The sequence below is a fragment of the Genypterus blacodes genome, unplaced genomic scaffold (genome assembly GCF_046128005.1).
Source record: "Genypterus blacodes isolate CSIRO-AG114 ecotype Tasmania unplaced genomic scaffold, CSIRO-AGI_Gbla_v1 ptg000077l_1, whole genome shotgun sequence".
Classification (NCBI taxonomy): Eukaryota; Metazoa; Chordata; class Actinopteri; order Ophidiiformes; family Ophidiidae; genus Genypterus; species Genypterus blacodes.
This window is the reverse complement of record NW_027466886.1, coordinates 205,414-226,981: the sequence shown is the minus strand read 5'-3', so window position 1 is coordinate 226,981 and position 21,568 is coordinate 205,414. Positions and strand designations below refer to the sequence as shown.

Below are 21,568 nucleotides of genomic sequence, written 5' to 3'. Positions count from 1 at the left end.
ACTTGACGCAGCGGAGGTACAAGCCCCTCTCAGCCGCTCCTGCAGACCCGGTTGGAGCGCTTGTAGACCGGCGGGGAGCTGCCGTGGGTACCGCAGCAACCGGGGACAAAAGACAGAAACGTCCACTCAGGCTGGATTTAACGAGCAAAGGAGCCGGAGGTAAGTTGGGGAGAGACACCCGGACTGTTAAACAGCTTATACACAAGCATAAGGAATCATTACAATCCAAACAATCATATTCTCATTAATATTGCTCCTGTGATGAGTTGACAGTGATTTTGCCAGCCTGCATGTTGTTGAATTTCATAGCGTGTAACGTTTGTATAATTTTTGAGATTGTGTGTGAAGAAAGTTAAAGTTTTAGGTGTGTTTTTGTGTGAAATCCTTATTATTTAAGTGGAGCCTTCAATGAGTTATAATGCAAAAACTACACCCATCATGTTGATGAAAGCATAGTTCCTACATCACAACATCACTTTGACTGGAGGCCAATGCATGGGTGTGAATATGAGCATGACTTGCTGTCTTACTGTAATGTAATCAGTCTGTAGATTAGACAGGATGAAGGGTGAAGGCACACAGGGAGAAAGAGTCTTAGTTTAGGGTTAGGGTTATCCTAGGACTTTAACAAATATATTTACAACTATTACGACTATCAAACTGCACGTCTCCATTAAGCTCGTGAAAAAATTATTATTATTAACTATTTGTGACATTTTAAAAGCCGCCTAGAGTGATGCTTGTAAGCACGGGTAATGAAATTACATGGCACTCAGTGGAAGTGCAAGGCTTTCTTTTCATGTGTACACACCAGCACGCACACACACACATATACACCACAGGGAAATTGTTCTAATCCTGCTTAGAGTGCATTCACAAACAGGCACCCAGCACCCTGAAATATTTGTCTTTTAATCTGCTGGTTGTCGTTTTTTTCCTCCACATATTGGACGAAGGCGATTTGGGATTATGTGGGGATTTGCCTGAATTGTTTCGTAAGCAGAGAATATTATTGGTGACTTTATACAGTTGGACACACACACATGCTTGCTCAGGGGAATTTCTGTGCCTGTATTGTATGGGAGCATCTCACACTGTGATTGATGGCAAACTTGTGATGCGACACATGATGACATACAGTGTGTGTGTTCTCTGCCTGGAAGACAGATTTGTCCCCTCCGAGAGGCTCAATACACAAAATCTATAGGCCATCACTCGCTGTGTCTGTATGCGTTTACATGCGTATGCTTTGTACATGCGTGTGAGAGTCTGTGTGTGTGTGTGTGTGTGTGTGTGTGTGTGTGTGTGTGTGTGTGTGTGTGTGTGTGTGTGTGTGTGTGTGTCCTCAATCTCTCCACACTTGCCTACATTCTCACGTTACACAGATCAGATTGCAGGATCTTGCAGGAACTTCCCCCCCAGGTGACTGTGTCTAATGTCTAATGGCCACGGTGATGTAACATCCCCACATTGTATCGACAAATTGCCTCTAATGATATTACAGTTGCCGTTTCTCCTTTCTGATGATCCTCCTTTATAGGAATCTATTAAACAGAGCGCTTATAAATAACCTTGAGTGATTCCGATCGCCCTGAGCCTCCTGTCAGCCCAACCAGTTTGAATGACCAACATAAATAACACAGATGGGGAAGAGCTGAGCTGGTTCAAGACTTGTTTTAACTGTCAATAACTACTCCTCTTGCCACAATATTTCACGTACGTAGGCTATATTTGAGTCATTTCCCTGTCTGTGTTTATGTTCTGACTCAACTTGGCTGACACTTTGTGAGTGTGTTGCTCACATGCTGTGGACATCCATTACACAACTCTCACAGGAGTTACAAATGAGCTGTCATGCAGTAATGAAGGTGTGTTACTGGGGGAGGCCAGGTGTGATTTGGGCACACACAGGGCAGCTCGTGTTTGTTATGCACACACTGAACCTGGCAAACATTTATATTCCATATCAATTGTTTGCTCGTTTACCATCTGTTTCTGCAAATTTTCCACTTTAAAAAAAAAAACCACTGCTGTCAACTGCGGGATCCAGAAAGAGGAAGTGTGTGAGATTATAATTCACCACACTTATACAGGAATGAAGAGTGGCTGCTTTTCATTGTGTTTGGTTGCGCGTCCTGTAATTTCCTCTCCCTGCTGGCACGTATAGGATGTTACTGTTGCGGCTGTTGTTGTATAATTACTTTATAGAAAAGATCAATCGTGTCCTGTGTGGACCACAAATGGCGTTGGAGGCCTTTATGCTTGGGAGAGCAGGTTGGTGCTGCTGCATGGAGGTCAGGGTGACTCACTTATGATAGGCTGGTACAGATTACGCCTTTATCATGTAACATGCAAATGAGTTTTTATACTGCATTCTTACACACAATCACACAGTGCACATGGGGCTCCCTCCTCTCCCTCCCACCTGCACTGAAGTACTGAAATCATGGAATAACAGCGGCAATGCAGAGGATCACAGTGCAGAAGTGCTTTGTTAGCTGTAAAATTCCATAATTTGCTTCAGTAAGTAAGGAGAGTTTGTCAGGTGAAAAGGAGAGAGGGAAAGAAAGAGATTCCCCTCTGAATGGTCTGCATGTACTTGAACATGTGTTGCACCTTCATCTACCTGCTGCATTCTGCACCGCTGCACTGACCTGATTTCCCCATGGGAGCCATGAAAGTTTCATCTGATGTAGTCCAGCCTAGGTGTGGAGAAGTAGAACACGTTGTGGAAACGGGAGCGGACGTCACAGGGAGAGAGGCAGCAGTAGTAGGAGGAGGAGGAGGAGGAGGAGGAGATGGGTGCTCATGGTGAAGTAGAAGAGTCTGGTGTGTTTTTAAGGGCCTTCCAGATGGCTCGTCGACAGGAAGGTTCCGGGGGAAACCTGGCCCCTAATGAATGGGAGGGAGAATCACCTGAGGGGACAAGAGACATCAAAGGAACCTTTCTCCTGCCTCGCTCGCCTTCACTCCTTGCAACTCCATTATGAACACTCGCACGGGCACTTTTCTTTTCATTCCCCCTTAAATGTGAAATCTCCTGTATCCGATCTCTACTTAATAGCTCCCTCAAGTAATCCACGGGCGAAGATGATGATGATGATGAGCTCCCAGGCCGTCACTTTTCCACTGATTTTAAATTTAATCTTAGTTAATCTCCTCTCTCCTCATTTTTTCACTCATAGATGGCTTCAGGGCTTTCTATGAAGGAGCCCCGACCACAGCCTTGACCCACGACATAGAGAGAAAGAGAGAGAGGGGAGAGAGAGATAGAGGGGAGGGGGAGAGAGAGAGAGAGAGAGAGAGAGAGAGAGAGAGAGGGAGAATGAATAGGAGTTAAACATTCATTAAGTTGTTTACACAGGAGAAGTGTGTGTGTGTTTGTGTGTGTGTGTGTCTGTGTCTGTGTTTGTGTGTGTGTGTGTGTGTACAGCATATGTGTTCCTTTCAGGTCAGCTGAGGAGTCCTACAATATCTCCTCTGTGTTTCAGCCTTGAGCTCTCCCTTCTCCACACGTTCTTTCTCTCTCACACATACACACACACACACCCACCCACACTCTCTTCCACACAGCCACACACACTTCTACCTTTAGTATATATATTCTTCTCTCAGAGCTTTCCTGGCGGTTTGGACGTATGAAAGGTGCTTCTGCCCTTCAGGTCACATCTCAGGGCTGCAACTCCTCATTTGTCATTAAGCTCTGCAGAGGAGAAGGTCACAAGGTTTCCTCTCAAGTGTGTCAGACAGTTAAGGGCTGACCTGTGTGTGTGTGTGTGTGTGTGTTGAGGGGGCACTCACACTGACACACACAGAGAGGCTGTCAGCTGAGTGTGATTTCTGCTGCAGTAGTGTGACTGTCATGAAGGACAGCGGGGACACAGAAACGATTGAGAAGAGACGCTTCGCCGACATGTCTGTCCTGACGATGTAACTCCAGCTTCAGCCTTGACCTTCTTCCTTTCTCACACCCCCTTGTTCTATCTGAAATATTAAGCACACACACACACACACTTATACAGTATATATATATAGGGAGGCAGTAGCTCAGTGGGTAGTGCTTCCGCTTGGGTACCGGGGGGTCGCCGGTTTGAGTCCCTGCCGAAGTGCCCCTGAGCAAGGCACTGAACCCTCAGTTGCTCCTCCCTCTGCGAAGGGTGGTAATGTAATGTAATGTAAGTCGCTTTGGATAAAAGCGTCTGCAAAATGACCGTAATGTAATGTAATATGCGTACACACACTCTGAATGGGCGTAATATTCCTTGTTTCGGTGGGACCCACATGCATACAGAACTACAATTCACAAACAGAAGTGCGCACACACACACACACACACACACACAGTAGATGCCCTGTAGGCAGGAAGCTGCAGTAAGTGGGGAGGAAGTGATTTCGATGCCTGAACCAGATGCTGCAGAGCTCTGTCTACTGTCTGCCATATCATCCTTTCTTTTCTCTCTGCTGGATTGTTTTTTATTCCGTCTTTTCCTCTGAATCCTCTCGCTCCCTCCTGCATCTCTCTTTCCACCAAAGAGAATGAAATGTATGATATAGGGAGTGAGGGGGGGGGCACATATATCAGTCGCCTCATCTACGAATGCAGAGGAAATGTATTCTCTGCTTTGTTCCTCTGTTGGTAAACAAGTCTGCCTGTGTTTATATTACATGTAGATTTATGATCCCTCTCAAGCAAACAGAATGTAGATGAATCCAGCACAGAGAGATTTGTTGTCTTCTTTAATAGAAGCTGCGTCTCAGCAGGATGAAATGAGCTCTGTGGGAAACGGAACACCAGGAAACTGTAACCGGGTACAGAGAACACAGGAACCGTTGCCTTATGCGTCCTGTTGCGTTTGTTGTGGTTTGTGATTAGTGCCTGTTTAAATGTGCATCTTGAGTTTGCCTATTCACTAGAATCAAATGTACATTATGCATATGTAATTAAGTCACAATCTGATTGAAGAAGGCAGAGGTCAGGGGCAGGACGCAGCTCAGAGGCGGTAAATCCAAAATAAAGGCAGATAGCTTTGGTTCGTTCCTTTCAGAGACACGTTGGCAGTTTGCTTTACAGGAAATCATGGCGACATCTGCGTTGGCAAATTTGTTCATGAAGTTCACATTATCTGCAATCAAACAAAAGCTTGGAGATGAAAGTAACACACTAGTTTGATCATTAAAGACACTTTAACAAGCACATTCTCCCCTAGAAGTCAGGATGATGACACTTCATTTACTGTAAAGGTTGAACAGAGCGACAGCAACCAACCACAGCCAGCAAAGATATGTTGAAATGACAAGACAATGTTACCATGGAGACTTACATGACAGCAATGTTGCTAGTATGATGCTATCATAGCCGCAGTTTTGACACCACATCATTCCACTGCACCAGCAGCTGCGAAACACATCAGTGGCTGTGACAAGCAGATAAAGGGGGGAGACACAGGGGGGGAACAGAAACAAAACAATATGTAAACAAAACCAAATACAAACAAACTGTGACAATTTACCCTAAATTTGTTGGAGGAGATACAAAAAAAATAAAATGTAGTCATCAATTTCGATTCCATGACAGTTCAACAGCAATGGGCCAAAATCTCAAAATCCCCCCAAAACATTAGCAATTACAGCGCCACCCTCAGGCCGACCAGGTCGCAAAATGGAATGGATTCTTCCCTGGATTGTTTCAAATGTGCCCACCAACTTTCATAGTAATCTATTGTTAAAATTTTGGAGAGATCCTCCTCTCTCTCTCTCACACACACACACACACACACACACACACACACACACACACACACACACACACACACACACACACACACACACACACACACACACACACACACACACACACACACACACACACACACACACACACACACACACACACACACACACACACACACACACACACACACACACACACACACACACACACACACACACACACCTTCCTGGCGACGGTGATAATAACCTCTTTTATGTGAAACGCTTCCATACAGCAAACCGACACGACACCGGAAAATGACCGGTGTTTAGACATCAGGATGAAGATCTGGCAGCTCGTGTTCCTGTGTTTCCCCACAGGGAGTCTAATAAGCAGGACTGAATCGGCTCATTCATTCCCCACTGAGACTCTCATAGGCTCATAAATCTGCCAGCAGCCTCGTCTCCCAAGCCAAATCTTTCCCCTCGTAACTTTACAACAGGGATTGATTTCTTTGCCTCCGACATTCTTGGCTCGTATTGTGCTCATGACAAATTAGATGTTTATTTCTACAGGTGACGAATCAGAAATCGAGTCATTGTTCTCTCCAAAATAGACACAAACACTCAGAATGATGTACTTTACATACTTGGCCCTGAGGTGTCTAAACAGGAACGTTATATGAAGATTTCAATATGCATAGAACATCAATGTGGCGGTTATACATATGAATGACAGGATTTAAGTTTGAGATGATTTTAGTCTTGTGAGGATGAGTTGTTGTCCATAGTTGTGCGTTTGTTATTGGAAGAAAATGCAAACTGACCCTCACAATGTCAGGAACGCACCCGTCCGCCTGCTTGAGCGGCTTGTGTTCCCTTCCACTGGCATCAGAGAGCAACATCAGGGTTTGTTACAGGAAGCTATAAAAGCAGGAAAGTCAAAGTGGTTTGGGAGAAGTGAAATGTAATTATATAATGGAGGTTCCTGTTCCTCTGAGGCCCGTAATCACACGGCGACCAGAACAACCAGGGCCTCAACCAGGGAATTACACAAAGTGGTTAAACTGCTGCCGCGGCCAAGTCCTATTAATCTCATCCCATCTGTGATTAATTGGGAGTTATGGATCTGTGTAATGATGAGGAAGATTCTCTCGTAATTGCAACGTCGAGGCTTCCAATCGCAACAGGCGGCACGTTTTGTTGCTCTCCGGTGCTGGCACCCGCCCGAGAGACGCCCTAAACCACCCCCACCCAAGATCCAGCCCTCCCCCCCAGCTGGAGCACAGTCCAGTATTCACTCCTGCCACATACTGATCCTTTCATTAGCTCTGGCTTCCAGGTCGCCCCCGTCAAAGAGCTCACTGTGTGGGGGCAGCCAGGCTGATACACACTCAGATACTTTTTACAGATACATACAGTAACTCCAAACACTGAAACACACACACACACACACTCAAAACTCACATTCCCTCATATCCATACACACCTCACTGCCCGTCAGCTTCAGATACACAGACAGGCAGTGTGTGTGTCTCTATTTATTTGACCATTAATGTGTCCACTTTGCATAATAAGTTATTAATATTGACAGAATATAAGCAGGATCTAAGAGGGCCCACCTTCAAAATAAAAGCATAGATAGATAGATAGATGGCTAGATTCCCCAAAGCAAAGATTTTCCACAAAGGGTTAATTTGTTCCATACGAGCATCATATTTGGGGAAATTGATCATACAAAGTTTGACCCTGGCATTAGATTCAAGTCCCATCTGTAGATGCAAACGCACACACACACAAACACACGCACGCACGCACGCACACACGCACGCACACGCACACACACACACACACACATTGTTTTTCGGGAGCAGCACTCTGCTTAGTTTGGCAGAGGCAGCCGAACACCCGCAGGCCATCCTGAACTAACATGTCAAAGGATCCTGGCGTGTTCTCTGAGCTATTCAATGATGCAAACAATGATGTCATCCACTGGGTGTCAGGATAGATATCATTCTAATGTCAAGCCTCTCCCTCTCTCTCTCTCTCTCTCTCTCTGCTTTCTCTTCCCTTCAGAGGAGAACAACATGCAGGGATCACCGGCGATCACTTTGGATTGGCTTTCTCCTGCGATGTAACCACCTGCACTGATGTGTCATCGGGTTAGCAATGAGTTTCCACTGACAGTCTGACGCGTGTTCACAGCTCTCGGCAGACAGGAAGAGGACATAATGGACCGATGAGTCACCCAGGAGTGTTGGGTGAGGTAAATAACGTCTGGGACGGAGTTTTCTATCACAGCGTGGAGCTTAATGTACCAACAGAGATGGAGAAAGTGTGTTCTGGGCTACTTTTATCCTCCGTGCAGTTATTTTGCCAATAACAAAGCCAGTTACAGTCCGTCCAATGGAGAAGCAATGACCTAACAGAAATGACCTCACACTGATAAGTCGCCCGCCTCCTCCCTCGGCAATGGAAGATAATCACAAATGCACTCTTATCGTTGTGGCTGGAGTGTGTGAGGTTACATGACATTTCTGTGTGTGTGTGTGTGTCAAAAAGGCTTTTGGGTGAGCGCTGCTACCACATGAGGTGATGTTGCGTCGTGGTCTCCTAGCTTGGGTCTCCCGTGTCGGGGCGGTGCTGGTGGTGCTGTGCTGCTCCCTGTCGCTCCTCTACGTCATGACCTGCAGCCCCCCCCACTCAGACGACCCCCCTCTGAGTCACGCTCTGCCCCGCGCCGGACCCAACCACCCCGCACTGGGGGGCACGGGGCCGGTGCTGGGAGCAGGTGGGACGGGGGGAGCCAGAGTCGGGCCTGCCCAAAGCGGAGGCCCACCGGGTTCCCAGTCTTACCAGGTGCTTCTCCAAGAACGCGAGGAGCAACACCGCCTCCACATCTCCTCCCTGAAGAAGCAGATCGCCCAGCTAAAGGAGGCCTTACAGGAGCGCAGCCAGCAGCTGAAAGGAGTGCAGGAGAGCCTGAAGAAAGCAGCCGGGGGCCCGTCAGAGGGTCGCGAAGGCGGGGCCGGGTCTCAAGCCGGTGTCCTCGGGGAGGCCCAGGGAGCTAAGAGCCAGCAGGCCGACCTCCAGGAGTTCCTGAGGAGCCAGCTGTCCAAGGCCGAAGTCAACGCCGGCACCAGGCTGCCCAGCGAGTACGCGGTGGTCCCCTTTGAGAGTTTCACCCTGCAACGGGTGTACCAGCTGGAGATGGGCCTGACCCGGCACCCAGAGGAGAAGCCGGTGAGGAAGGACAGGAGGGACGCCCTGGGGGAAGCTCTGGAGACGGCACTGCACAGCCTCAACACACAGCAGGGCGGCGGGGGCGCGGAGGGGAAGAGCGGCAAAGTCTACACGCCGTCCGATTTCATAGAAGGTGAGCAAACATTGACCCTGACCTCTGACCTCACTCATACAGGAAGTAGAATTTTTAAAGCTGAATTTTTACTGCTTTCCTTTCCTCTGTCACTTTGAAGCAAACTGGGTCACATTTTTGTACTTTATGACTTCCTTGATGGTCCGAAGAAGAAGCATGTGTGTGTGTATGTGTGTGTGTTTTGGTGCTGTTTTTGTACCTTAAGGCCAAACCCAGGAAATCCTCCTTGTTTCCTCAGATCACAGCAGCAGGAAATGAACACAGCTGCTCCTCATTTTTAAGATGGAGCATCTTTTCAGACGTGGCGTATTTAGTGTGTATGTGTGCCTCTGCCCTGTGTTGTGTGTCTTGTGTGTGTGTGTGTGTGTGTGTGTGTGTGTATGTGTGTGTGTGTGTGTGTGTGTGTGTGTGTGTGTGTGTGTGATCTGCCTTTTTGGATGTCACTGGCGTGGGCGAGGTGGCGGGTGGAGGCTTTAAGCGAGCAATAGGGGGCACCTGGAAGTGCGCCACAGGTCTCCGCATTAAACCCCTCACATATAACGTGTGAGAGAGAGAGAGAGAGAGAGAGAGAGACAGAGACAGAGACAGAGACAGAGACAGAGAGACAGTGAGTGAGTGAGTGAGTGAGTGAGTGAGTGTGTGTGGTCCTGCGGGTTCCGAGTGTGTGTTTACGTAGTTGTGATTGGACTTGTTTGTGCTCATCCGCCCTAAACAGCCTCCTTCCTCCACGCCTCAGCCAGACGAGGAGAGTGCAGCTTGATGAAAAGGCGACTCCCTTCCCGCTCTGATGTTCCCTAATGGACGCGTCGTCTCTGAGCGAGCTGCTCTGTAAACGCGAGCAAAACGCGCCTTTATACGCCCGACACGTCGACAAAAGCATCTCTACACGGCTTTCAGTCTCCCTGGGGACGCACAAGTACAGTGTGCATGTGGTGAAGGAGCAGAATGAGGCTAGAGCGGCCTTGGAGGAGGAAGACACTCAAACTGTGAGAGAGAGAGATAGAGAGACAGAGAGAGAGAGAGAGAGACAGAGAGGGGCCAGATGAGTAGATGCGCTCACAGGAAGCCGGGCATTTAATCTAAATTAGCCGCATATTTACGCTTATCGCCGCCCTCTGGGAAATAAGACCTCACATCACAGGAAGCCACATTTCACAGGAAGAGCTCAGCAGTTATCAGGCTGCAAATCATCCACCACAGAAGTTTCACTCCTCTTCCTCCTCCTGTTCCGACCGCCTGGCTCCGCCCTTCTTTCCCCTCTTCCATCCACTTGTTTTTGTCTCGACCTTTTTCTTCTTCTACTTTCACTTTGTGCCTCACCCACCACTTCCTGTTAACCTTCCCCTTTCTTGCCTTTCCTATGGTCATTAATAGATCACTCCAAGTGACAAGGGGGGTCTCTCTCTCTCTCTCTCTCTCGTCCACTCCCCCCCATCAAACTTTCAGAGAGCTATGCTGACATGATTTAAAAAGAAAGTTGATAACAAACGTAAGATGGGAAATGGCAAAACACGAACAGAAACAGCCACAAAATGTAAAGTCATAAATAACAGCGCTTACCTGAATGTCACTGCGCTCCTCACCATCAGGCATCGTCCGGACGGAGAAGGACAAAGGGACGTTGTACGAGTTGACCTTCAGAGGGGAGTCGTCTCGCGAGTTCCGCCGGCTGGTCCTCTTCCGTCCGTTCGGCCCGCTGATGAAGGTGAAGAACGAGCGGGTGGACACGACCGGCGTCCCCATCAACATTGTCGTCCCGCTGTCCAAACGCACCGAAAAGTTCAAACAGTTCATGCACAACTTCAGGTGGGTGGATAGAAACAAGGAGCCCAATCTGTGAAGGAGAGATTGTGTATGTTAATGGAGTTTCTTCCTTTGCAGTCGCAGAGCTAATAAAACAGAAATAGACGCAGCATTAAATAATTCAATGAGCCTCTCGTCAGGAACACTGTTGTTTCTAATGCCGGCTTTACATTTTAATTGGGGATCATGCTGACAGAGAGTGGGCGAGGGAGAGATTAAAGGAGAGCAAAATGACTGCAGAAAGGCTTTGAAGAGGCTGTTTTTCATTTTCCGTGCCTGTCGGATGATTAATACGGCCCTCAGATAAGCCTTAAATATTATGAAAAGGCATTCACTTGTGTCGTGTTGGCAGGGGGGGGGGGGGAATGAGGTCATAAATACATCCCAGTCAACCTGATTTAAAGTGGACATTCATCAAATAAGGTAAGGATGCCAAATTGGCCGAAGAGCAAAGTCTCGTCGAGGTTGAAACGAGGTTTAAAAGACGGCCTGCCTCTCCGTTAATGAAACCCCGCAAGGTGAAAATCGCCATTTCCTACAATTCAAATTCCAACTGACACTGGCAGTCAGAAGCGATAAGCAAATACCCCCCCCCCCCCCCCCCCCCCCCACACACACACACACACACACACACACACACACACACACACACACAGAAACATCCTCCTTAATGTCTAATTCATTGAGCCCCTCGCTGCTCTTTTTTAACACGGCGTATCCTGCTTAGTAGCGACGGCGCAGCCCATTAAAATGCCTCCCGGGAAGAACAGCAGCGGTTGATATACAGCCAGGCTGCAAGTGTACTTACTTGAAAGACTCCGAGAAGCGCTGAGCAAACACTTTTACCCTCATCCATATAAAGGTGTGTGTGTGTGTGTGTGTGTGTGTGTGTGTGTGTGTGTGTGTGTGTGTGTGTGTGTGTGTGTTCCCTATGCACACGTGGCAATTTGGCGGCAACTGGGAGTCAAATTCCAAAACACGCAATGTAGATATCTGAAAACACACAAACACATTAAAAAAAAAAGCAACAAAAGCACACTACATACAATATAAAGCAATACAATATGTAGTATATGAGTATGAAGTGAGTATTAGCAATGTTCCTCAATGATCCCTGTAATAAAATAATCTCAAACTCTTTATTTCCACACCGTTGTTGCCGCCTGGGTGAAAGACGCCGCCACACCGTATCCCAGCAGAAAGCAATTTGCCGCCAATACCGCTGGCATTTACAGATGGCCTGTTTTACACGCCGGCATGAAAATGGACGTCGATAATGACATAATCATTCTATCAGCCGCCAATCCCGACTCCCCTCCTCACACACGGGGCCGTTTTTATCTGTCTTGTTCCATCTAACGGCCTTTTTATGTGAATTTCAATGTTTTTGCGAGTGCGACCCCCCCGGTGAGCTTCTGGGAAATGTTTCTGACGAATGTGTTAGTGTGTATGGGTGTGTGCGTGCATGTGTGTGTGTGTGTGTGTGTGAGCTGATTCACCACCAGCATGTGTGTGATATATTTGACATGTCTTCTTCAAATGCCTCCCCTTCACACACACACAATGCCTCTGTGTGTGAGTGTGTGTGTGTGTGTGTGTGTGTGTGTGTGTGTGTGTGTGTGTGTGTGTGTGTGTGTCAGGAAAATGACAGTCAGGATGAAACTTGTCGCTTCCTTCCTGCAGTCCCTCCTGTAAGAATGCTTTCATCTGGTTTCCCTTCTCTTTTTATGTGTTGCTGTACGTGTGCGCTTCCAGGGAAGTGTGTGTGCGCCAGGACGGCCGTGTCCATCTGACTGTGGTGTATTTCGGGAAGGAGCAGATGAGCGAAGTCCGCAGCACTCTGGAGAACACGTCCAGGTGGGTGGAATTGGAAAAAACACACACACACACACACACACACACACACACACACACACACACACACACACACACACACACACACACACACACACACACACACACACACACACACACACACACACACACACACACACACGTCTGGTTGATGAATAATGAAACATCATAAGCCTAAGCTTCCTCCCCGGATGAATTACAGCCGACCTGCGATCGTCTCATCACACTCATGTTACACACACACGGACCTTGACAGAAACACACAGACACACACACTCCTTTGGGGAGTTAGCTGATCTCAGTCAGATCCACTGTTGATCTGGCTACACATTCCCCGAGGGGGTTGCTATGGTGATATGGGGCGATTCCCATCTCGCAGGTTTTTGTGTGGCCTCCAATCCGCCCGTCTGCGTCTGATATCACATGGTCACTCTTTGTTTCACGCCTGCTGCTGCCGCCGCCGCCGCCGCTGCGAAAGCAGCAGGTGCTCTTTAAAAAGCTGTCGCGTGAATATCAAAAAGGCAGAATGGAGCAGCGTGCAGCCCGTACGCTTCTAACCGCTCTAAACTCAGGCTCCTCTAAATCACAATCAAGCGCAGGATTATGCGACAGGTTGCTTAAATCAACCTTAAATAAAAGGCCTTAATCATGAAGGTAAGCTGAACTTTGTGGATCAGTCTGTGTTGTTTCATCCTTCACTCTATGCAGATGACACAATAATGCTCATTAACCTGTTCAAAGCTGACTGAGGACATGAAGGGATTCTCAAAGTCACAATGTAGCTCCTAGTTTGGCCTCTTTTTGTATTCTCCTCACAGCCAAACGCTGCATTCATCAGTAACGTATGGAGTTATCTGAGAGTGTGCATCTCAGCCGATAATCCAGCAACCAACCCCAAGCCGCTGCTGCTGCTTCTTCCTCCTCCTCTTCCTCCTCCGCCCTGCTCCCTTTCTCTACTCCAGTCTGTTGCCGAGTTGAAATGAATAGGAACCCTCGCCTCGGTGAGATGGATATCTGTGCCTGTTGGTTATTATCTGTAAAAAGCTGCCTCACACTCACACACACACACACACACACACACACACACACACACACACACACACACACACACACACACACACCGAAACAAGCAGAGATACGTGGACGTGTTGCACGGGGGATGCAGGTAATCATCATTTTCAACTGAGATTGCATTTATTAACAATTTAGAATAATAACAAATGTGTATGAGCTCATCCCAAGCTGCCAAAAGGTAAAGTGACGTCTTCATATGCATTAGTTTGTCTGACCAACCGCATATATTAACTACAATTGATGATGTTTAACCACAGACGAAGAAGAAGAGATTATTCTAGTGGCACCGGTCCAGTCCAACTCTCAACCAGAATCCGTCCACTTTGCCAAAAAAAGCTCATAAATGAGATAGGCTGGTATGATTCTGTGCCTCTAATAACTGCTTTGTTTGGCTTCGGCTCAAATATAACCTGAAGCTATTCCTGTATTTTCTCATTTTGCCTCACACTCAGCCAGACATTGTTTTGACACACACACACACACACGCACACACACGCTGCCTCCACTTAAAAATGTTTCCCACAAACCACTTGTTTGATTCGCAACAGCCAATCTAAATCTAAACTACACACAGACACACATTTCCCACTGATGTCTCGACTCTCCACTGACCCTCGTGTTTCAGTCTCGAGGGGTTAAAGGAGGATAATGAGGCTCGGGGCGTTTGGCGTTCCAGGTGCCGCTTATGTGGGTTGGATTTTGACAAAGCCGAACCAGTTCCGCCACTTAACTCTCAACCGCGTGGGACAAAGAAAGCAATACCTCGGAGACATCAGAGACATCAAGTGCTCCAAGAGGAAGCGGATAGATGGATAGATGGAAGGAAAGAATCGCTCACTGAGCATTCATGGCTTTTGCAGTGTAGCAGTTACACGTCAAAGCTTCCAGGTCTGAGCTCAAGACCAGCGATGGCGGAGGAAGAGTGGAGGGGTGGGGCTCTATCTCTGCAGGCTTATCATGTCAGATGGTGATGTAGAGAGAGGGATGGAGAGAGGATGTTTGTACAAGAAGAAGATATCACATAGGAATAATCCCCACACGCTCCATAAAGGAGGAGCTGGCCGAGCAAGAGGAACATTGAGAGGGGCGTACGGAGGAGAGGTTAGACGATAAGATAAGATGGGAGAGCAACGCCAAGCTGGGGAGGGGGAGAGAGAGAGAGAGAGAGAGAGAGAGAGCTGCACATCCATCCGCTCTATTGCTGTTTAAAATGCAAAGTGTAACTGTCTGGAAGGGAAAAAATTATCCGATTATCCCGCAGAGCTGGGAGCGTCTCGCCCTCCTCCTGTCATCTTGAATTTATCTTGTAATATATGTGATGCACAAAGATATTATTCATGTACAAATGTAGCAAAGACTCAAGTGAATCCAGTCCATTACGCTTTGGCTGCATTGATATCCTGTTTAAACGCTGTGGAATATTCAGCTGGGGTGCAGTAATGGATTTGTTTCTAAAGATGTTTCAGGATGTTGTTTCCACCTCAGTCTCATCTTCATCAGCTCCACCCGTCCTGCCTCATTACCGTGACACTGTCATCTACTTCGACGACCCTTGGCAGAGCGTCGACACGTTGCGAGGAGTTAAGATGAAACCATAAACAAATCAGGTTTGATTTAGCTCCACCATCCAAACTTCCCCATTCAGAGCTCCAGCTTGCCTCCATGTACCGTATGTGGACAGATTCTGGGAAATGTCTCTGTTAATAACTCATGGGTCTGTCTCGCCTGAGGCCTGAGCAGACACACACTCTAACTTTCCTCTCTCATTGTGAAGAGCGATGTATTTCAAATTCTTTTTTTCAATTCAAAAGTTGTTTTTGAGCTTTTTCTTCTCTGGTTGAACAGTGAAACATGCTCCAATTCGCCTTATTCCTGAATTTCGCTTCGGCCTTCAAGCTTGACGTGCCAAACAAACCTTTAACCTCACCAGTATGGGTTCTAGGCCTCAGCGCGATGGGAGCGTGCGTTCAGGGCCACTTCCTGGATTTGCAGACTTTCGCAACAGCAAATGCAACACCGGCGTCTCTGACAGTAACTTCAGAGTGGTTTGTATTATAATCCAGTAATCCATAAATAGCAGACTGGACCAACGCAAACTCATATATTCATGCATGCAATGAAACCGGAATATATGACTTCATAATTACACTGACACAATAACATTAGCATTGTGGAGTTGGAGCTGTTTGTTCTCCGTCTCTGCCATCTGCAGACAGTCCGGTGCCAATGGGCGGATCCACTTTCTCCTCCTGGGACTCTTTACAGACTGTGTAACAGAGAAACTGTTTGGATTCACACACTGTCCGTCCACAGATGTCCTCCGTCTGCTGATGTCCGGCCTGACGGCCCACAAAAACACAGAGTGACCCTCCGCTTTTTGACGGGAAGAGCGGAAAATTTGTGATAATCTTGTTTTTGTGGCGTTCTGGTGTTTGGATTTTAAAGTCGTTTTGTTTAGTTTTCAGTGTTTTGTTTGATTGCCAGCCTTTTCCATCCATCCGTCTTGTTAGCGAGGTTAACGAGACATACAAGCAATATTTTCCGAGTCTGCAAAGCACAAATTTAGCCCCAGAAATGTTTTGGGGAAAAGGAAAAACCTGGAAGTGCCTCAAGGCGTTTAGTATTGGATTTAGGGTGATGATGATGATGATCGCAAAGTTTCACAAGGTTCTCTTCATGGGGTTGTTAAATAAACAAACTGTCCGTATCTCAGATGTTCACTTATCATGCTCGACCCATCACACACACACTCGTTCCACACACTCACAACGGAGAGCGAGGGAGGGAGGGGGGAGGGAGGGAGCGAGCGAGAGAGAGAGAGAGAGAGAGAGATTGATTCCAAAGCGCCACCAGTCAAAACAAACTGTAGGGGTTTCCTCCGGTCATCCTGGCTTCCTCCATTAAAGCCGTGCCTGGGTGTGTGTGTGAGTGTGAGAGCGAGCGAGAAAAGAGATGTGTGTGTCATTGTTTGTGTCTGCCCAGAGTGTGAGGATTAGTCACACACTGGGTCTAAAGTTACGTTTCACTATGAAGCCACAGCTGTTTGGTTTAACACTCAGCATCTCTGGAGGACAGATTAGATCAACCATGAACGCTTTCATAGCTTTACATTTACAAGGCAGACCTGATGTGTGTTCAGTTCATTTAAGGTGAAGATTGGTCATTTCCTGTCTGGAATCGACGTGAGAGGAGCTTGATTTGTGTCAGAAACATGTTTGGCTTTGTGGCAGCGAGAGGAAATCCCTGAATTATGGGTGGCGTAAACAAAATGGGAGACAATAGTCAAAGAGTGTGTACGTGTGTTCTGTTACAGTTGGAACAAATAAGCGCCCTATGATTTAATGCAGAAGACACCTCTGCCATTTATGCCACTTTTAAATAGAACACAAATCACGCACACGCACACACACTGGGAACTAAACACAGCAACACAGCGTCACGCCTGTCCTCCTCAGATGAAATATGGCTGCAAACAAAGTGCAACTCCTATTTTTGCTCCGGTTAGAGAATTAAAAGCACAAATCAGACCGGGAGGAAGTGCAAACTGGGCGGCGCAGGTCAAACAGCCGCTCTGCTTCACTGGCTTATTAGAATGTAAACAGATCTGCTAGGAGAGTTATTAAGTATTCATAGGGACTTTTTGAAGACGAGTGATGTAAATGCCGGAGCGCATCCATTATAGATGGATGTAGGGAAAATGTGCTGGCCTGTGGTTGCACACATACTGATGACATCATGGGCATCTTTCTCCTGTAGGATTGTGCTGTATGGTGCATTTTGATTTAGTGCTGAGACGGACAAACTATTCTAATTATACACTGGTGAAGAGAGGAAGAAAGAACTATAATAAATGTTGTGTTAGTGCTTATTCTGACAAAGGAATCGACGGTTTTCATCCCCATTTGGATTCAATTACACCTATTAAGAGTCAATCCGGACAAATTTGCAGTTTTTTTTAGATTTGCGTATTACTTACCAAGAAATTGCGAACAATTCTTGGTTCTGCTCGTGGAACAGGTTCTTGTGGAGTCATCCCGCTTACACACAGCCAGACGGAGGCGGAGGTCACGGGGGGGGGGGATGTATGGTTGTGAGCTGACAGCAGGTCACTCAGGGGCCTTGAGAATGACATAAATCATAGAATGGTGCGTGTGTGTGTTAGTTTGTTTGGGGGGGGGGGGTACAGATAGGAAAGGTCAGGTGGATGGAGATAGTGAAACATATTGAAGGGTGGGAGTGGAATTTGAAAGTTTTGTGCAGGAAAGAGAGCTGTGAGATGATTCAGCACAGAGAAACACCAGGTGCTGCGGGGGAAAGGAGAAGAGGCGTCTCCATCCATCTGACAAATTACCTTAACTTGCATTTGATGAAGTTGAGTAGGAGGAAATGCATTTGTTGCTCGCTCGCTCGCTCGCTCACCCCCCCTCCCTCTCTCTCCCTCCCTCTCTCTCTCTGAACAGGGAAGTGAAGTTTAAGAACTACACGCTGCTGCAGCTGGACGAGGAGTTTTCCCGCGGCCGAGGCCTGGACGTGGGCGCCCGAGCTTGGAAGGGAGGAAACGTGCTGCTGTTCTTCTGCGACGTGGACATCTACTTCACCGCCGACTTCCTCAACACCTGCCGACTCAACACGCAGCCCGGTGAGACAAACGCTTGACACACACACACAACGCGATGCATTTAAACGTCACCTCATTCTCTGACCTCAACATCTCTCCGTTGTCATCAGGTAAGAAGGTGTTCTACCCGGTGTTATTCAGCCAGTACAACCCTGCCTTGATCTATGGAAGTCATGAACACATCCCGCCTGTGGAGCAACAGCTGGTAATACACACCTCTCCACCTCTCCACCTCTCCATTTATGCTCTCAGGAGTCACGTGTGGGTAAATTGACTGGATTGATGGATCTGTGCTTCTTATTCCCCTCAGATGATTAAGAAAGACACAGGGTTCTGGAGGGATTTCGGCTTCGGCATGACCTGTCAGTACAGATCTGACTTCATCAACATAGGTAGGATGTTCCAGAGGAGCGACACCTCATATCCACCTCCAACCATCACAACACCTCTCTCACCCTGTGTGTGAGTAATAAAGGGGGACTTCCTACAATCCACAAACCAAGAAAAATGTTGTTTCTATCACGTCTGGCTCCAAAGTTAGAGACTAAACTGCTGTTATAGCGCCATCATGAGGTTGATTCATTGTTGCCCTATTTTGGATATTCATCATCAAACTGAATACAAGTGGTTATCACTGCGCCACCATCAGGCCAATGGGTGCCAACATTTCAATGGGTTCTTACCTGCATCATGTCCCACCTGTCCGCCAGGTTTTCACTCCAGGTTTTCAAATCCCTGTGTGTGATATTCTGCAGACAAACAAACACGACAAACAGTTATCAAAATGAGGATATGGGATTCCTAGAATGACGGAATTTATGCTGCATTCATGTTGAGGTAGATTGATGGATGTAATCTAAAATATTTAAATACAGCATAAATGATCACTAGAACATAAAAGGTCTTTTCACTAAAGACTGATCTCTCTAACTCAGCAGTGGCACTGATGAACACGTTCAATAAGTTCATGTTTTCTCATCTGTGTTTGCTCTGGAGACGTAGAGAGAAATTGATGATGACGATAATGCATTTTTTATTTATAATGTGCTTCATCCAAAGCACTGCGGCGCGCGCGCACACGCGCACGCGCACACACACACACACACACACACACACACACACACACACACACACACACACACACACACACACACACACACACACACACACACACACACACACACACACACACACACACACACACACACACACACACACACACACACACACACACACACACACACACACACACACGAGGCTACAGATCAAACACATGCATCATCACATCACTGTATCCATGCTAATATCTACACTGGCATGATGTAAAGCTGCAAGGAAGACCAGATAATGTGTTTTAGGTTCTTTTATGGAATAAAATAAATAGAGAAATTGCTGTACAAAATGTAATTGGGGATGTGGATGCACACACACACACACACACACACACACACACACACACAAATGAACATTTCATCTGTTTTCACAGTTCTGTCTTATCTCTGTTTTGCCCTGCAGCTTATGTTAAAGAGAGAGAGAAGGAAAGCCAGGGAGAGAGAAATCAAAATTCAGTGACTAAGCACACAAATGGAGGCACAAACTGCAGCGTGTGAACAAATGTACCTCTGTTGAGATGCAGGTTTGAACCTGTCTGGTCACACGTTCTTTGGCGGTGCACGACATCATTCCATCATCTCTGCGCCGCCCCCTCACCAAACGACGGACCGGGCTGTGCGGAGAGAAAACTGATTGTGATCACACATCGTGTAATTAGCATTCCTTTCATAGGCAGTGAACACGGCAATGAAAATGCTGATTGCTGAGGAATTTATGATCTCCACCTCCCATAAGAGCACTTCATCACAGCATATGATGTCCTGTACTAACAAGTTTTATGTTCTGTCCCCCTTGTTATCTGCAGGAGGTTTTGACATTGACATCAAAGGCTGGGGTGGAGAGGACGTCCACCTCTACAGAAAATACCTCCACAGCAACCTCCTGGTGGTGCGCGCGCCCTCTCGGGGGTTATTCCACCTGTGGCACGAGAAGCACTGTGCCGACGAGCTTCCCCCGGACCAGTACCGCATGTGCATGCAGTCCAAAGCCATGAACGAGGCCTCGCACGGCCAGCTGGGCATGCTGTTCTTCAGGCACGAGATCGAGGCTCACCTCAGCAAGCAGAAGCAGCAGCAGCAGCAGCAAAACTCCAACCCTAAGAAGAGTTGAAGAGGCAGAGGCAGAGTTTAGTCATCATCCAAATGACTGCAGTGTGTTCAAATGCATCACATGGAATTGGAAACTAAAATGTGAAGGGACTTTTCACTTTTCAAGGGCTCGGATCTGTTCACTCTGGTTTTGCCCTGGCATGGACAAAGGGCCGATCCCGTGTACGTACATCAGATGTAATGTTGGACAGATCTCCCATATCTGATTTACAGACCGTTTGTATATTCCTCTTACAGATGCAAACATGAAATCCAAGCTTGAGCCATAAATTCCGCTGCTCTACAAACCCTGTGCCTTTTCTGAATACAACCCAACACCATGTTTCCCCAGGGTGGCCAATAAAAACTATACCTACCTACTTTGTTTAATGATGAATAGGGAAACAGCGCCACCCAGTGGATTAAGGTGAACAACATGTTGGAATAGAAAGGAATGAAGGACTTCTCAAATTTGGAATGGATTTTTGTTTTAAGTTATTGATCAATAATCCCTGTTCATTTATTTATGTTTGTTGTACTTTTGTGAATGTCACCATCCACAAGGACTTTATTCTGTTTTTTAAGTTCAGAAACGACAGTATTACTGTGTGTGTGTGAGCTGTTTAGCTGTAGAACAAGCTTGAGAATGCTTTTGAGTACAAGAGAAACGTCCATACAATTTTGAATAATCACTTACATGTATGCACATTACACATGCCTAAAGGTTTTTACTTTAAGTGCTTCGTTTAAAAGATGCTGGATAAGTCCGACCAATTCATGTTTGTTTTTGTTATATATCTGGACATGTATGGATGGATAAAGTCAAACATTGGCACACAGTGTAATTTACTGTTTGGAACAAGACGATGACTCAACAAGTCAGAGTGAACGTAGTGATGCTTAGATTTCTTATTATTTCAGTCTCATTTTACC

General features: G+C 46.9%; 1 protein-coding gene and 1 long non-coding RNA gene across 2 annotated transcripts; one reads left to right on the top strand and one right to left on the bottom strand.

Moving 5' to 3' along the window:
• The first annotated feature begins 30 nt into the window (after positions 1-30).
• csgalnact1a (chondroitin sulfate N-acetylgalactosaminyltransferase 1a) lies at positions 31-21,468 on the top strand. Its single transcript, XM_076158451.1, has 9 exons — positions 31-159; positions 7,786-7,975; positions 8,272-9,085; positions 10,675-10,891; positions 12,644-12,745; positions 18,277-18,455; positions 18,545-18,639; positions 18,745-18,826; positions 20,353-21,468. Exons 3-9 carry the CDS (start codon positions 8,305-8,307, stop codon positions 20,655-20,657), a joined length of 1,761 nt encoding a protein of 586 aa, XP_076014566.1. The 5' UTR covers positions 31-159; positions 7,786-7,975; positions 8,272-8,304; the 3' UTR covers positions 20,658-21,468.
• LOC143007037 (uncharacterized) lies at positions 3,819-6,626 on the bottom strand. The gene is made up of 3 exons (XR_012964348.1): positions 6,537-6,626; positions 5,322-5,414; positions 3,819-3,984 (listed from the first exon to the last, which is right to left on the bottom strand). It is a non-coding gene; the product is annotated as an uncharacterized LOC143007037 (long non-coding RNA).
• Positions 21,469-21,568: the final 100 nt, after the last annotated feature.

Excerpts from the sequence above, each read along its gene's own strand:
- csgalnact1a (XM_076158451.1), top strand. The coding sequence starts at position 8,305 with ATGTTGCGTCGTGGTCTCCTAGCTTGGGTCTCCCGTGTCGGGGCGGTG. Across the intron at positions 9,086-10,674 it reads GCCGTCCGATTTCATAGAAG|GCATCGTCCGGACGGAGAAG; the intron begins GTGAGCAAACAT and ends CCTCACCATCAG. Across the intron at positions 18,827-20,352 it reads ATCTGACTTCATCAACATAG|GAGGTTTTGACATTGACATC; the intron begins GTAGGATGTTCC and ends TGTTATCTGCAG.